Source organism: Salminus brasiliensis, chromosome 6 (assembly GCF_030463535.1).
Source record: "Salminus brasiliensis chromosome 6, fSalBra1.hap2, whole genome shotgun sequence".
Classification (NCBI taxonomy): Eukaryota; Metazoa; Chordata; class Actinopteri; order Characiformes; family Bryconidae; genus Salminus; species Salminus brasiliensis.
The window spans coordinates 40802403-40820004 of NC_132883.1; the positions used below are offsets into that span (position 1 = coordinate 40802403).

General features: G+C 43.9%; 1 protein-coding gene across 3 annotated transcripts in view; it reads left to right on the forward strand.

The window, feature by feature from the left end:
* Nucleotides 1–17602, forward strand: part of fgfr1a (fibroblast growth factor receptor 1a) — a 52033-nt gene that overhangs the window by 22352 nt on the left and 12079 nt on the right. For 2 of the 3 annotated variants that reach the window (XM_072682417.1, XM_072682418.1), the window contains exons 3-8: nucleotides 4831–5085; nucleotides 5367–5471; nucleotides 6481–6653; nucleotides 12815–12938; nucleotides 15315–15505; nucleotides 17239–17389. In XM_072682417.1, the coding sequence (XP_072538518.1) occupies nucleotides 4831–5085; nucleotides 5367–5471; nucleotides 6481–6653; nucleotides 12815–12938; nucleotides 15315–15505; nucleotides 17239–17389 (999 nt within the window). The remainder of the gene's footprint in view (nucleotides 1–4830; nucleotides 5086–5366; nucleotides 5472–6480; nucleotides 6654–12814; nucleotides 12939–15314; nucleotides 15506–17238; nucleotides 17390–17602) is intronic. The other variant, XM_072682419.1, reaches the window with a different exon arrangement.

The window sequence follows — 17602 nt, forward strand, 5'->3', positions numbered from 1 at the left end:
TGATGGTACACAGACTACTGACTGCAGTAGGGGGAATAGCTTCTTTGTCATTGCCACTCCTGGCCAGGACGACGCTGCTGCTGCTGCATTATGGGACTTCAATCCGAGAATCATTTTTGCTTCTATAAGGAGCCATATTTGTAATAGATAACCTTCAGTTGATGATGTAAAGGTTCTTCACACTTATCCTCACACGGAACCACAAGTGGTTCTTTTAGAGAATCCCTCAAATAACTGTTCAAAGCACCTTACTTTCTAAGAATGCTTTCTACCTTGTAGAGGGGGCTCGCCGTGACAGTGGCATTAAGGTCGCCCCTAACTGTAGGGGAACCCATAATGCTGCTTAAAGGTCAGTACAGTATATATCGTTTACGTGCTGTTGCATTATTGGCCTTTGTAGTGGGAATATTGCAGACCTTCCTGACCAATCAGATTGTCAGATCAAAGTCTTTTTGTTGGTGTCATTGCTGAAACCAAATTGTATTCTAATATATTCAAATACTCCAGTTAGTATATATATGTGTGTGTGTTTGTGTGCATATATATATATATATATATATATAATTTGTCTACTGCTCATATGATTATGCCCTGTTTTTCTTCATTGGCCTACATGACGACCAGGAAGGAGGTATGTTGATTAACGACCATAAATCAGCAAGCGAGCTCACTGCCTCATTTAATTTCTATGTAATTCCCCGTTGCTTCTAAGGAACTTGCAGGTTCTTTAGTGTGTCTATAAAATGACTGCCTCTGTCAACACTGGCATAAGGACAAGAGGATATTGAACTTTCTCTATCGCGCTCTCGTGAGTGTTGGTGCTCGAATGTGATTCACCCTCGTAATGACGTGAGACATTTCTGGAGCGCTCGGCAGTTGACCCGGCGCTCAGGTTGGAGATGCAGCAGTGAAACTGATTGTGCAAATGTGTAAACTGCAGCAGTCAGTCAACAGAATCGACGTCAATCTTTCATCTATTCTGCGGCCAAAAGTTTGTGGACATAATTCATTTAAGGGGGAGCAATTGCTGATACAGCCACATAAGAAAGTGTCTGGAAGTGTCACCATGCCCAGTGCCAAACATCAGGTAGTTTGAATTCAGGTCTTTTGAAGTCCAATACTTTTGGGACAGCAGATGGCAGCACTCTTGATATCAGTACCTGAACTTACTAATGTTCTAATGGCTGAATGCAATCAGATCCTCCCAGCAATGTTTTACAAGCCCAAAGAGTAGGGGACTGACTCATTTTTAGTACCATTGAGTACCCTTGACCATATCCTCTGTAATGTTTTTATATTCAGAATGATGCATGTGACAAATTGCAGTACACCACAGTAAGCATGGGGGGGCGTCATGGCTTCAGTTGTAGAAGGCCAGAACTGCTTTTCTATTTATTTTTGTTTCATATTCTGTTTTGATGACCAGATCAAGATTTATTTGGAGACCAAATCTTTTCAGTTGGTGTGTGTGTGTGTATGCAAAGTCAGTGGAAGGGCTCGAGATGGCAGAGCCGCGATGACTGGACTGTGCAGCACTTCAAAGTGACACACTCTTTTACGCTGCTTTTTATGGGACTTTTATGGCCTGCCTGCGACCTGGAGTAATAGCAGGAATGTTGACCGAGGCTTACCCACCAGTGCGAGAAGTAAAGCGGAGGGATTGTGGCCAAAGCAGACAAAACCTGTGGCTAACTAGGCATGATGATAAGACACGTCAGCCAATGAGCTTTAATGTCTGCCTGTGTGTGTTTATCTATATATTTATTTATATGTATATGCTTGTCTATTTATCTATCCCCTCCCTCTTTAACCCTCTCTCGCGCTCTCTCTCTCTCTCTCTCTCTCTCTCCCGCTGTCTTCTTCACTGTGTTTTGAAAGGGGGGAAAGTTGAGCTCCCCCATAACCCCTCTCTGTTCCTGTCAGGATTAGTAGCCTGTTAGACACGCAGGAAATACCTTAACTAGGCCCAACTGGGGTCACCATGGTTACCCTGCCCAGGAACCTGCCACTACAGGCCTCCTGAATATTTTCTCTCTCTCTCTCTCTCTCTTTTCCTTCTTCCCCCCAACTAACCCCCCCCCCCCCCCTTCGCGCTCTGGCTCTCACTCTCGCGGTCCCGATCATCTTTCTGGATTCTGTCGCACCATTACCCACCACACTTTGTCAAGAAAGCCCCCCCACCCTACTTCCCGGCTCACTACAGTGACTGCCTTTTGTAACTGTGACTGTGTGTGTGTGTGTGTGTGTGTGTGTGTGTGTGTGTGTGTGTGTGTGTGTGTGTGTATCTAACCCATTTGCTTAGACCATTACACAGCCTCTCCGTTGCATTCTCACATTCTCTCTTGCTCTCGCGCTCTCTCATTTTCTCCCCCCACCCCCCCACCCCGCTTGCTCTCTCTATCGTTGTCTTTCTCTTTCTCTCTTGCAGACTCTTTCGCGCTGTCTCTCTTTCTCTTTTTTCTCATGCTCTCTTTCTGCCAGCTTTCCATTGTTGGGGAGGCTTTGTTTGTCGAGGTAGTGGTGGTAGTAACAAAAGGTGGGGCTTCTGTGTTCTCTCGGGCCAATAGGAGGTTCAGGATTTGTGGGTGTGATCACTGTGTTAAACTTCAACATGATGGAAAGCAAGCCTGTTTGTTTGTTTGTTTGTTTGTTTGTTTGTTTACTCCATTTTCAGCAGTGTTGGACATCCACAGTCCTAAAAATAAGGTGACTCCACAGAAGAACCACTTTTGCAAGAGATGTGAGAGTGTGAAGAACCTTTTTCAGCCTTCAAATGGTTCTTCTCATTCACAAAGCACTTACAAAAATGGTTCCTTCTGGAACCAGAAGTGGTTCTTCTATGGTATCGCTCAAAGAAGAGTCCAGAACATTTTCAAACCCTCCACACACTCAGCTAAGCTATGCCTCTTGCTTGACATTTTCAAGGGATCCCAAATAGATCCTGATTATATCTGGAGAACCGTCTGGTTCCAAATCAAGCCCTGTCCCTTTTTCCGAATCTCCATTCACATTCAAATTGCCGAGAAGAAATCGGAGGCGCCACAATTGAATTAAATGGTATTCACTTACCATTTGAATATGAAGCAGTTGGCATTTGTGCTATTCTAAATTCTCACCTCAGCCCAATTGTCATTCAGGCCACAACAATTAGCATGTGACATAAGGATGTCCCATCTCACAACTGAGCTTTTCATAAGGGGGTCAGAACAGAGACCCCCTGCAGTCTGCTGTTTGTGTCCCCCAACAAGAACCATTTGCCCTTACGAAGGCGGATTGACTTTCTAGTCATTTGGACACAGTTGGAAATCTAGGCCTGGTGAAGAGGAGGGCGGCATGATAATGTGCAAGACGTCGTGTCGTCCGCCACCGAACCCCCTTAAGAAACATGGCAGAATCTTACTCCCCTCCCCCTCACAGTCGTCAGGAGCGACAGGGGGCTCAGGTGGCCATCTATGCCTCTGCACCCCACCTCCCCCCCCCCCCCAACCCTTTACTTTCAGCCCACAATTGAATTTGGGCTCCCTCTTTAGATCGGCCTGACAATTGGCCCTTGACTAATTCAAGCCGAGATTCGATTTTCCTGGATGAGGGCTTCGAGTAAAGTCTTTAGAAGCCGGAGTTTCTGGAGCCAGGAAACACAACAGGAGTTTTGGATTTGATCTGCGTGATTGTGCGGGCGATGTTTTAGGGTGGCGTTGAAGAACATGGCCATGTCTTACTTGATTTGCAGCAGAAAAACAGTCACGGAGGAGGACAAGAGCATTGAAGTCCATGACCTGTGAACCTTAATTTGGCTGAACCGTGACACGTGTGATGTCCTCATGTTGTCAAATTATTTTGATATTAGTTTGGCGTAAGATTAACAAATTAACGTAATTTATCACTGACCCCAGAAGCAGTCTATCGGCCAAGACTATCGGTTTGTTGCCTTTTGATGGCTGATGTTTACTTCTGTAGTGTAGAATGACTGAGATTCTAGGCTAATGTTGCTATCTTCTCTTGGTGAAAACATTACCCAAAAAGTTTTAGTCTACTGAAAACATATTTCATGGCTGTGGCGGAACAGCTATTTCAAGTATCCGGAACTACTTATAGCTCTGTACAGTATGTGGTATTATTCCGCGACCCACTGTGAAAGGGAAATGGTACAAATCAGAATGTTATGTGAGCAATAAAGTAGTTCCAGTTGTAGCGTTTGACTGGTTAAATAATGTCTGTGCCATTTTCAATAAGATTTTAGCATGTATTTGCATGGGATTGGTGACGTTCTGAGTCCAGTGTTTAGCTACATTAGCTTAGCATGCATCCCTGTTCTGAACTAAAGAAGCACACCCCAGTTCTCAATTTTCCTCCCCGATTTTAGATTTTTAGATTTTAGCCAGTTACCCAACCCACTCGTTAGTACTCTATGCATGTAATGCTCCCAACACTGAGAGAGGGAGGACTGATGCATGCCTCCTCCGACATGTTCAACCATCCACCTTCTCTATTGAAACTGCCACTGATGCAACACCACTGGGCAACCAACGCGCTCTGAGGAAAGCGCTGGGTGCCCAGTTCTGATGCACTGGCCAGCATCTCGCTGAAGAGAGTGAGAGCAAGAGGGACAGGTCTAGGCCAATCGTGCTCTCTCCGGCTTCGGCTGCTGATGGCAAGCAGCATGACCCGGGATTCGAACAGCGATTTTCGGGTCTCCCCGTAGTCCTTATTATTATGGTGATGTAATATTTGCCATATCGCCCTCCCTCTCCAAGAAACCGTGATGCCTGTCTGGTCTGTGTATCTTGTATTCTCCCCGTCTCCAATACCCCGTGTGCTCTCTGTTTGCAGTTGCACTGGTGGATGCCGCAGTGTACAGCCTATACGTTGGCGACAAGCTTGAGCTGAGCTGCAGGACCAAGGACGAGACTCAGGAGGTCAGCTGGACCAAAGACCAGGTTCTCCTCGTCAACGGGGAACACACTCGTCTACGTAGCGGCGCGCTGGAGATCGAGGGCGTGGAACCAGCTGACTCGGGCCTCTACGTCTGCCTCGCCCGCAGCCCTGCAGGGAACCACACGTCATATTTTAACGTCAGCATCTCAGGTATGGAGGAACGGAGTTCAGAGAAGGTTGTGGTGGCTACCTGACCACCTGAAGGTTTAAATTTGATTACATGTCTCCGTGCAGTCCCTGATTCCTTCTCCACAACAAGAACTTTTTGAAATTATGTAAAAAAAAAAAATAAATAAATAAAAAGTCATAAGATGCAAGTCTTTTGATGTGGGTAAAGATCTGCTTGTCTGACTTCAGGAAATGACCTGCATACTTGGAGTTCCTTTGGTTATGTATTTCTCATTCTTCCCCCTTTTTTCGTTTCCCTTCAGATGCTCTTGTTTCTTCTGAAGACGATGACGACGATGAATCTTCTTCAGAGGAGACCAAACAGTCCAGCAGCCAGAAGCTTCTCTCCAACAGCCAAGAGCTACTGCGTGAGTCTGCTTGCCCTCTCTGCAGTTCTATAAATATCTAAAACCCAAATGAGCTCTAAACCTGATTTACTGAGCCTGCGGTGTGCGTTTGATGACACCTTCCTTAAACCATTTGCAAAGTGCTTGGCTTGAAGAACTTTCCAATCAGGAAAATAATGGGAGGAATTCTGGATAGTTGGAGAACGGGTCCCTGGTTTTGAAGGCAAGCTAATATCCAGTAAAACATTCACCTCAGCAGCTCACAGTAGGCTTGAGGAATGAATTTGGCCTCCAGCTATAAGATGATAATGATGATAGCTTTTCATCCAAGTTGCTGGATTAGTCTTTGTGTCTAGAGGGCCAGACGTTATACATCTAAAGCTCCTGAGATGCATCAATGCACTTGCAACTTTAGGTTTCTGTAGATTGTGTGCTTTTTTGGTAAATAGTTTGTTTGTGACTTTGATTGGGGCGAAAAATGCTCAGATGTCATTTAACAATTTTATTTATTTACCTCTCTGTTATTTTGTCTCTGGGCATTTTCACACCTGTAGATGGGTTGCTCTGGTCTGAATCAGTTAACCAGTTTGTTAAACGCACCAAAATGTCCCCAGGACAATTCACTTAAGAACGTAATTCTCTCCTTATTGATTTACAGCTTTCTCTAATGGACAGCATTTATATAAATGTACCTGGTCAAGACTGTGATGTAACAGTTTTGAGGTTTTGGAATTGGTCAGTTTTTTACAGCTTACTGTTCTCTCAGCAGTGCCTGAGGTTCACGGTTTGTCACATCCACGTACTGAGCTCTCATTATTCAGCTATGCTGAGGGAAATTCATCTTTCCAGTCGATGACCCCTTTAAGTGGTTCAGGACTACCTTATACTGCTCTAGTGTCTGCGTTCGGGAATTGTGAAGCTACCTGCTCCTCTAATCTCTGGCATTCTTGTTCCCGTTCCCCTTCCCCTCCGTTTTGCTCCATTTCACTTCCTTATCCCTTGTTCCTTTCTGCCCCTCCCTATTCCTCAGCAATGGCGCCAGTGTGGGCTCAGCCTGATAAGATGGAGAAGAAGCTCCACGCTGTTCCCGCCAGCAGAACCGTCAAATTCCGCTGCCCAGCCATCGGTAACCCGACCCCCACACTCAAGTGGCTTAAGAACGGCAAAGAGTTTAAGAGAGACCAGCGGATCGGAGGCTTCAAGGTGAGAACGTACAGCAGTACACTGTGAACTGTTCTGACGGGGGGAGCGTTTAATTAAAGAACTTTACCTGAGTGTTCCTGATAAGAGTGGGAACCCCACCAGAAGCAGTTCACCTCGTGAGAAAAAGCGCATAGTTAACTAATTAAGGCCCTTATTTTGATTTCAGAATTATTTTATTGCTTTGTTTGGAAGGTCAAGGATTTTATTTTGGCCATAAAATTGACCTATTTTTTCTTTTAGTTTGTCAATGTTGCATATTTCTATTAGTGATTATAGTTGAATCTAACGTTGTAAAAGTGGTGCTGCTTAATCACATTCGCAAGGTATATTTGCTGCCATTATTATTATTATATATAAAAAAAATTAAGCATTTGTCTGCCACGTTGTCGTTTAACGTTTCTTTACAAATAGTTGTTCTTTAAAGTTGGGAACTGTGTGAGTGCCTGCAGCTCTGCTGCGTCTGCTGTGGTTGAGTTCCACACCTGGGCTGGTGCAGAGGTTGAAAGGTAACACCTGTTCCCACTATAACACAATGGATCTTGAATATCCATGGCCTCGGGGCAGGCCGCTGTAGTGTGTCTGAGCGCAAATAGGCTGACCTGGAAGCTTTGAGTTTCTTCCACAGGCTGCAGTGGGCTTGGCTGTCCTCCTTTTACGCAGCTGCCCCGAGTCCTCAAGACAGACAAAGTGAACTCCTAAGGAGTTATTTGTGTTTAGTTACTCTGAACTGTGAGAACTGCACCAATACTCATTGTTCATCGTTAACTGTCTGATGCAAATCCGTTACGTATTAATAGGGTTAGGTAAGAATGAGGTGGATTGATTAGTGGGAGTGGGTGTATTTATTTATTTATTTATTTTTAGTTCAGTTGAATAGTTATTTAGCTGAATTTAGGATTTACTCTGCATTCAGGTCCTTATCTAAAGGGTGCACACGCCAGATGGTTAAGAAAACCTCATGCGAGAATCTCACATCTCCAAAAAGGCACGGTTTATACTTGAATGAAAAAAACGTCTTAGGTTTCAGTGGAAGTAAAAGTAATTTATTCCAAGTTTATTTGGAGCGTTTCTATTGGTCAATTTATCATGAAATTTAGAGAGAATATAAAGACTGTCAGATTTAAAATATGTTAAAATGAAAAACTGTAAAAATGGAGATACAAGTTTTTTTTGTGGTTGTTTTGTTAATGATTCATCCACAGCACATTTAAGATAAATCATAGGTCCGGCTTTTTTTGCAGTGCCAAGTTTAACTGGTTTCACTGGTGGAAAAAGTAAAAGGTTGAGTTAAGTGGCACATCTTATAAACCTGTTTTGTCTAGAAACCTGAAAGCTTCTTGTCAACTTGCAAATACTACCTCATAGGCTGCTTGTGTGCAGTTTAAGAGTGGGAAAATTTGATATTTCCCAGTTTCCAACCTTTTTAAATAGTGAAAAAAAAAATCTTTATAAGTGTGTGTACAAACATTTCATTCCATATAATTCTGAAGCGTTTATATTGGTCCATTTATGATACATTGTAAAGAACAATCTGATTTGCCAGATTTAAATTAGGTCAAGAGGTCAAAAAAAGATACTAGATCATTTTTAAATCAATATTTAAATGATGATAATTCACAGTTCTTCATTTTAGTCTCTTGTATGCTCCAGATACATGTATAGAATTATTTTTTGTTTTTATATGTTAATTTTTTTACACTTATTTCATTATAAAAGTGCAGTATTTACCTTAGAATGACCATGCAGAGTTCTGCCTGATTATTGTTTTTAAATATTAAAAGCTGTATTTTTATTATTTATTCTATTTTTTTTAAGCTTACTTTAGCCACAAGCTTATTTTCACTAGGTGCAAGCTAAGCTAAGCTGTGCTAGCCACTACAATGGTACAATACAATAAGTATCGGTGTAATACAATACAGTGGTGTGTGTGTGTGTATATGTGTGTGTGTGTGTGTGTGTGTGTGTCGGGGGCAGGGGGGGGTGGTATGAGGCAGCATTATAGAAGTCGTGTTCTGTCTTAGTGACTGGGCATGCTGTAAAGTGACTCTCTACAGACTAATACAGACTAATTGGAGCCGTTCGTGACGCTTCGGGGTAAAATTTGCCCTGAGTCAGATTGTGCTGGAATGTTTGCAGTGTAAGTGCTGAAGTCATTACTCACCCTGACTGTCCTGGATACTCTTAGATTAGTGATCTATTACTCACCACTGTCTTCAGTGTGATCTCGGTCTGAGGCAGGGTGCACAGGAGACTGGACATGTGCTATTTAAATGTGTGTAAATATTGATTGGTTCAGTAGCATTCAGAGTCTCTTAGTCACTGCTGTGAGCTGTGAGCTTACTGAAACTCGGGCCTTAAAACTCTCTGAAAATGGCACTGCTGGTTGCCCACTCCCTCCCATAGTTATTTAATGTTATTAAAGTGTTAAAGGGGCATGTAAAGTTGCCAGTCAGACGTTAGTCACGTTTTCCACTGGATCGTTTTGGCGAGGACTGAGATTGGATTGTTGTAATAAGGAACAGAACAGTGCCCTGATGTCTGGCTTTACTGGAAGTGTTGGATTGGGGGAAAAATAGTCACAAAAAGTCACAGAAACAGAACATTTTCAGTGATTAATAAACTCTGAAAGGTATTGAAAAATGTATTTGTTTATATTTATAAAAACATATGTTCAACCTACACACACAAAAAACTGTATTATCCCACCACAGGAATAAAACCCTTATTAATATTATCCTTTTCATTCAGACCCGGGAGGCATATTCACAAAAAAATGTGACTGGGTGGTAAATTTCACCCTAAAAATTCCAAGGCCAAGTTCCTGGCCTAGTACACGTGCAAATCAATTAGAAAAATTAATTTTCTTTCTTAACTTCATTTTGCGTGACGGGGTGGTTGGGTTGAGCTTGATTGACCCTGTCTAACAGGGGAAAAAGGAACAAATAAACGAAAGTAAAAGAAGGCAGAACATGACTTTGTTGTTTCTGGCTGCTTCAAAGACTCAAATGAGATGTATTCTTATATATAATAAGAATCCTTTATTAGGAAAATTCTCAGTGTCACAGCACTTTTTTGTAATAAATATATTCAATATTAATAAGTAAATATTCATTTTTTTTAGAAATAATAGAATAATTAGAATTATTTATTTATTTGTTTATTATATATTAATACATGGGTTCTTTCTCTGCTGTAGCTGTGTGTTTCTGTGGTCGTGGACCTGCCATGCTGTGTGTTTTTCTCATCAAGGTGTTCCCCAGCTGGGAGGCATTAGGCCTCTTCCTCCTCTCTCTCTCTTTCTCGCTCTCTCTCGCTCCCTTTTGCTCTCTCTTGCTCTCTCAGGCCCCACAACCATACACACTTTACCATCTGGAGCGTGTTTCAGCCTGCCGCAGTCCATCACACGTGCACACACTCGCTCACAGCACACATGTACATACTCACACAGACACACAGATGCTTACATGCACGTTTACACACAATTATATCTGCAGTCTGATAAATGAGCACCAACTCCCATATTGTCTGTCTGTCTGTCTGTCTGTCTGTCTCTGTCTCTTGCCCACCCGCTCGTCCGCTCCCTCGTCCAGGCACACGAGCGTACACGCTCAACTCCGACCACATGTGTTGGTGACTTTGAAGCCGCTTGAGTGCGGGGGCGCCTTTTAAGGGGTGTCCAGGTTTTATGAATGAGCGCAAGCCCCCCAGCCACCCCATACACATACATACACCCCACCCCCCGGCCCCTCTTTTCCTCCGTTTCTTTTTTCTTTTTCTTTTTTTTTTTAACAAGAGTCCAGCTCTATTGTTCATTTACATTAAGCATATGTATGGAAGAAGTTAGGCTGTGTGTGTGTGTGTGTGTGTGTGTGTGTGTGTGTGTGTGTGTGTGTGTGTGTGTGTGTGTGTGTGACCACATCTGGGTCCCTGCAGCTGGAGTAGCTATAACCTCTGTTTAAACACCACCCACCAGAACCCCTTTATCTTTCTGCCTAATAAGAACAATAATGAAAACTGAAGGCATTAAAGTCTGCTTCTCAGTCTGTGGACTCCAGGTTTAGCCAGGCCTTCTAACCCACAGAAGTCAAAGCAGCATATTGTTACAAGCATAAAGTCCTTATTAATATGATCATTTTTAGCCGGATATTGGAGCCAGGTTCACAGTAAAACGTGACTGGGGGGGTGAAGCTCAGAGTGCTCAAAGTGGCAGCGGTTCTTTGTGTGGGCAAGTCCTTGGCCTAGCTCACCTGCCAGACAAGCGGAAATATGATTCTTGGCATTAATAGAGTAAGAATTGTACGTTTGGAGCAGTTTTCTGTATCTGTTTTGCGTGACAGGGTGGTAGAGTTGAATCTGACGTGAATCTGAATTACGTGAAAAGGCAACAAATCATTGAGACGTGACACAAACCTTAATAATTCACATACTGTGAATCTGGCAGTTCTGAATTTTGTGATCGTCTTCAAATTTCATGATGATTGGACCAATAAAAATGCTCCAGAAGGATTGGATGATGTGCCTTCCTTTTTGTGAGGTCATTTAAAGCAACAGCGCGTTATTTGTAGACTAAATACATTAGTGTGACGGGGTGGTAAGTCAAACTGCGGGACAATAAGGGCAATAATTGTACATTATTGTCCTCTAATAAGAACAGTAATGAGAACTGAAGACAGAGCCTGTCTCTTAGTCATGTCTGGGCCCTTGGAACCCTTAGAAATCATTGGCAGCAGCATTACAGGCATGGCATCACTCCTTATTCCTTGCTTTTCACTCACAAAAAGCTTGGTTTTCGCTACACCCAGCCTATAGATTCCCCCTGCTCTAGAGCGAGGTGTGCAGTCTCCAGCTCCTGCTGGAATAAGGAAGCTCCTGTGCCCGTGGGACTGGAGTTTGGCCAGAGTTTAGCGAGCGATTGGGTACGTGTGCTGTTCACCTTCAGTTCCATCAGATGTTTTACTGACTGGATCGAGCTCTGCTGCCAGCTCTCCCCCTGTTCAACCGATTTATTTTACATCTTGGCTTTTGTGGACTTGAAGAACACAGACCGGCTTCCGATGCTTCTCGCAGCAGTTTGGTTTGTTGCCGTTCCTCGGGGAGCGCTCTGGCGTTTGCATATCTGTGCGGCCAATTTGTAGTTGGTGTTCAAACTGCTTTCCTGAGAGGTATGTCCTGGAAAGGCTCTTGTCTTTTGCTTTGAACTCTAGGTCTGATGGGGAACTGTTTATATAAAAAAAAAATAATAATAACTTTGTTTGGATGTCTTGCGTAATGGATTAGATGGTTTCTAGGTATGTTCTAGACATAAAAGAAGTTATCAGAACCCTTATAGTTATCAAAGACTGTGTTTCAGGACTGCAGTTGTTTATATGCACAATTGTATGTTCAGTAAGAACAGTTAACGTTTTCTAATCTTGCCAGGTTTGGCCCCAACTTCATCCCGTAAGTCACACTCTTTACAGGGCCTAGTGGCGTAAATGTGGACGTCTCCTGTCATTTCCACTGGAGGAGGGGCATGGCGCACTCTAATGCTGTTACTTTCCCGCTGTTTTTGCTTTCGACGCGGAAATGGCTAATGATTTTTAGTTAGTTAGTAGCTCTGTTAGCATGTTAGCGTGCTCAGCTAACTCATGCGGACAGTGTGGGGGGGGTGTGGCCTCACGGTTATTGTGTATTTTGAGACCGGCGCAGTGACTCAGTTGATGCGGACTGAGCTTTGCTGCCAGGGACTCGTCGAGACACTTCGTCCACGTTTATGCTACAAGAACAATGTGGACCACTTCAGAATGTGTCCTCTAGACGGTTTATTAGGCATACAAGACAGCTTTGGGCGTTCAGGGATGTGCTAGCTAGCATTTTAACTTGTTTTATTAATTAATTAATGAATTAATATATCACATAATAGTGAGGAGTTTAACGAGATTAAACTTCTTAATAAATGGACACCATTCATTTTTACCCAATATTTCAAAATCTCCAGGAACATCTAGAAATGAACAACGTACTGTACTTGAGGGTTCCAGTCCACCTTCTTCTGTCCAATTGAGCATTTTCTGCTGATTGGCCTGGTTGCTGTCTCTGCTGTAGAGTCAGCAGAGCTGGAGAGGTTGGGAAGAAGAAGCCGTGACCCAGCATTGAAATAAATCTCTTCCCCGTTCTTGCAGGTGCGGGACCACATGTGGTCGATCATAATGGATTCAGTGGTGCCCTCAGACAAAGGCAACTACACCTGTGTGGTGGAGAACAAACACGGAAGCATCAACCACACCTATCAGCTGGACGTTGTCGGTGAGTTAACCTATTTTACGCACCTTTTGTTTCCCTGGTTAGTCCTGATCCGGATTTATACGCTTCCCCCAGGACTAAAATGAGGCTCTCAAGGTCTCACACACACACATCCTGGTTCTCTAACGTGTGTTTACAAATCCTGTGTGTGTGTGTGAGTGTGTGTTGCACTGGACTGTGTCTCAGTTGATTTAATCTAGTTAAGGCGTGTCTGGCTTTAAATCACTGCATCGACTGCAGCCCTTCAAGGCTTCAGCTAATTAGTAAGGTGGTTGCTGGTCCTCAGAGAAGAGGTTGAGAAGCTGTGCACCACATTAACCCGCTTTAATCAAATGCAAATGCTTGTTTGCTGTGAAGGTAATGCCATGTTGGTTCAATACCATTAATGGGTAACGCAGCTTTGCTGAAGTAAACCGATGTAATGGTGGACCCTTCAGATTTGCGTGTGTGTGTGTGTGTGTGTGTGTGTGTGTGTGTGTGTGTGTGTGTGTGTGTGTGTGTGTGTGTGTGTGTGTGTGTGAGTGCGAGAGAGGATGTGTGTGCGAGTGCTGTGTCCTCGTCAAGGGCAGTCGCGTGCTCTGTATTGATGGTGCGTGTTAAATGGGATGTTGGAAAAATGAAGTGTGTTTACTTGGCTGGACGTGTGTGGGGTTTTTTGTTTTTTTTTTTTTTTTTTTTTTTGTCAGGATGAAGTCAGAGCATTTGGAATAAATTAAGGCGAGGGTGCTGATTGGCCGGCAAAGTCGTGATTTACGCACATTGCAAGTAGTCAATCAATCAAAGCCACACCCCTCTGGACTCTGAAGTACCAGAGCGAGTCTTGTTAAAACAGGCCGTGACATCACTTACCCAAACACCACCACACCCGACCACCCCAAACACTTAAAGGGGGGCTCTCTGCTCACTTGCTGCCTAATATATATCCATTCCTGACGGATGCTGCTGTAGATCAAGATAATCAATGTTTTTCTCTGCACCTGCTAGTGATGGTGCTAATGTTAAGGCTGGTCAGTGTATTTTCCAATACAGTGGTGGCTCAGTTGGTAGCTCAGTCTGTTAATTACAGGGTTGTAGGTAGGGATGCGTTGATCTCATGCTAGGATCGCATATCGGTCCCAATACTAACTAACTAAATTAGCTGGATTGGGTTTTGGGTAAGTAGCCTGATCCAAAGGACTGATCCATTCACGAAACCCGATTCTCGCCCTGCTGGTATTCTAAGCTTCCTAGGCTACCCAGGATCACAGCAAGACTCCCCCTATCTAACCAGCATGGTGCCCCTGACCGGTCATCAACTACCAGCGGGTAATCCAGATCGTTAATCCACTAACTTCGTTAGTGACAAATAAACAGAAATTGGGTTCATTTCTGTGTTCGTTTGTTAAAGTTAGTAAAGTATTGATTACGTCAATCCTGATGCCTTAAGTTTCTCCCCGATGGTCAAGTATATGGCGTATTAACTCAACAGTGGTATCGGATCGGTATCAGGTATCGGCCGATACGCAAAGTTCATGTGTCTGTATCTGTGTTGGGACAGAAAAAGATGGCTCAGTGCGTCCCTAGTTGTGGGTTCCATAGCCAGCTCCACTAAGCTGCCACTGCTGGGCGACTGAGCAAGGCCATTATCGCCCCTGAAGAAGACAGGGCTGTAGCATGGCTGACCCTGCGCTCTGAAATCTGCCAGTACCAATGTAATCCGGATGTGATTCTAATGTGTGTGACCACACAGTGGATTCTGCTAGCATAATTGTGTGTGTGTGTGTGTGTGTGTGTGTGTGTGTGTGTGTGTGTGTGTGTGTGTGTGTGTGATGTAGCTGGCTACAAGCCCCTATTACTTGTTGGCTACATTAGCCTAGAAGCTCAACAGTGCGCAACTAAAGGAGGAAAGAAAGTGGTCAGCAGCTGCACTCCGGAGCTTTCTTAAACCGTACAGCGGGCAGCAGCCTACAGTTTTCCCCTCCGCTCCCATCAGATCGGCGCGCTCCAGAGTCACAGTCTGGAGGTTCAAAAGACGGAGTCTCCGTAGACTGTGTGGGAGATTAGCGCGGGATAAGGGATCAGTGTAATGTATGGCTTAAAACGTAGCGTGGAATGCGACTGAAGTATTGAAGTCTTTGTGTGCCAAGGAAGTGTTATTTATACAGTTACCTCCTGCTGCCAGACTGCTAAGCAGTGGAATGACTGAAGTTGCCTCAGATGAGCAGTGTTTGAATGGCTCACTGTAATCTAATCTTAAGATGGTCTCACTGTAATGCGTAATTGCTGTTGTTGGGTGTTTCTTAGGCTGTTATTTTCTCAACTAATGCTGTTTCTGTCTTCTCCCACCCTGTGTGTGTGTGTGTGTGTGTGTGTGTGTGTGTGTGTGTGTGTGTGTTCCAGAGCGCTCCCCCCATAGGCCCATCCTCCAGGCTGGCTTGCCTGCTAACCGTACCGTGGTGGTGGGCAGCGATGTGGAGTTTGAGTGCAAAGTCTTTAGTGACCCTCAGCCCCACATCCAGTGGCTCAAACACATCGAGGTGAACGGCAGCAAAATGGGAAGTGACGGGCTCCCCTACGTCCGGGTCTTAAAGGTGAAAATGAGCTCTCTCTCTTTTTTAATAAAAAAAACTGCTTTACTGTACTGTAGGTCTCTTCCTCCTATCCCATCGAAACACACTCCAGAAGCCTGGACATAAAGAAGAACCTCAGTGTCCGTAACCTATGATCTCTGTCTGCTGCATCCGTAGCCTACAGTCCTTTACCACAGGCAGTGATTTCAACACTGTTCTCCTGTTTGTGGAAAAGAACAGAGAACCCCATTGACCCGGCACACCTGTAATAGAAATCAGTGGGCAGCTGCTTCACTAAATACTGGGAAATGTGTCAAATTGTTGTCTGTGGTATTTCGATTGTGTGGTGCTGATGAAGATCAAATGTCTGTGAATGTGTAGAAAATGAGCTGACTACAGAGCTTTGCCTAGTGTGGTCTTTTTTTAATGTTTTTTTTTTTTTTTTATAAAGTAAAACCAATGCCAAGCATACTTTGCAGTATAATTTTAACTTCCAGAGATCTGACAAGTCACAACAAAGGTACACGACTGCTCAAATGTTTAGAATCAGTGTTTTCAGTAAAAAAAATCCCATTTGGTTGCAAATTTTATATATATATATATATATATATATATATATATATATATATATATATATATATATATATATATATATAAATAAAAAGTAGACGTTGGATGTGCAGTCTAGTTAATTTTGATATTTCTGTATCTAGTTCGGTATCTAGTACTAGTTCATGAACATACACTATATGGACAAATGTTTTGGGACACCTGCTCATTCATTGTTTCTTCTGAAATCAAGGTTAAGAGTGTATCCTGCTTTTGTTGGAGTAATTTTCTCTAATGTCCAGGGAAGAAGGTTTTCTGCTAGAATATGCTGGATTATTGCTGTGTGGATTTGATTGCACTAGCTGCAAAGAGTGTTAGTGGGGTTAGGATGTTTGATGATCACCACCTGACCTCATCTGTGACTCCCCAGCTCCTCCCAAAAGTACTGAATTAAGCACCAGCCATCATTCCAGAGAACACAGTTCTTCCACTGCTCCACAGCTCAATGCTGGGGGGGGGGGGGGGGGGGGTGTTATGGCACCATTAGGCCGCTTGGCGCCAATGGGTTCATCTGTTCATCTGCTCCCATCATCTGCAGAACTTCTCTAGAGAGGTGAGACGAGCTGCGTGCGCTCATTTGCACATCTGTGTCAGCAACAGGTGCAACTTGGCAACGGAGTAGTTAAAGGCATTAATTAGAAAGGGTGTCCGCAAACATTTGCACATATAGTGTCCATATGGTATTCATCCAGTTTCCATCCAGTTTGGAATCATTTTCCAGTTTTGTTTCCGTGAAATTCCTGTAAGTTCAGTCCCATCCCTGGAAATGGAGCTCTGTAGTGGAGTTCTGTTGCCAGGCATGTGGATACCTAATATTATGAAAGCTATTATTTGCCATTTGTTTGCTTTGGATATTTATACCCATGTCCTATTTTTTTATCATTTTCTTTTAATACCAAATTACACTGTCTGGTGTGAACAATCCCCTCCGGAAACTGAGCCGGATGACCAGCGTTCGAGGGGAAAATATGACCCGCGTTGTTGGCAAATCATAATCCACTTTACCGGCAGAAATGGCCCATTTACAGCACCCTCGTCCCTGTTCGGTCAGCGTGGTAGTCCCCAGTGTGACAGCTAGGGTCTCCTCATCATTTCCGGGCGATATTTGACCTTGACCTCTGACTTCTTCTGTTTGACCTCCGCAGCACTCTGGGGTCAACAGCTCGGACACGCAGGTGCTGACACTGTACAACGTGACGGAGGAGGAGAGTGGGGAGTATATTTGTAAAGTGTCCAATTATATAGGCCAAGCCAACCAATCAGCATGGCTCACCGTCACTAAACACGCCTCCACAGGTAAAGAATGCACCGCCAGCCGGCGCCTACAGGGGACAGAAGGGCAGATGGAGAGTTGGCCAGTCAGACAGACAGACAGACAGTTAGACAGTTAGGCAGTTGGGTGACAACATTAACATCATCTCCCTCCCTCCTCCGTCCTCCCTCTTTTTCCTCTGGTGCCCCGGACTGTGAATGATGCCATGGAAAAACCCAGCAGAGCTGACTGGAAGT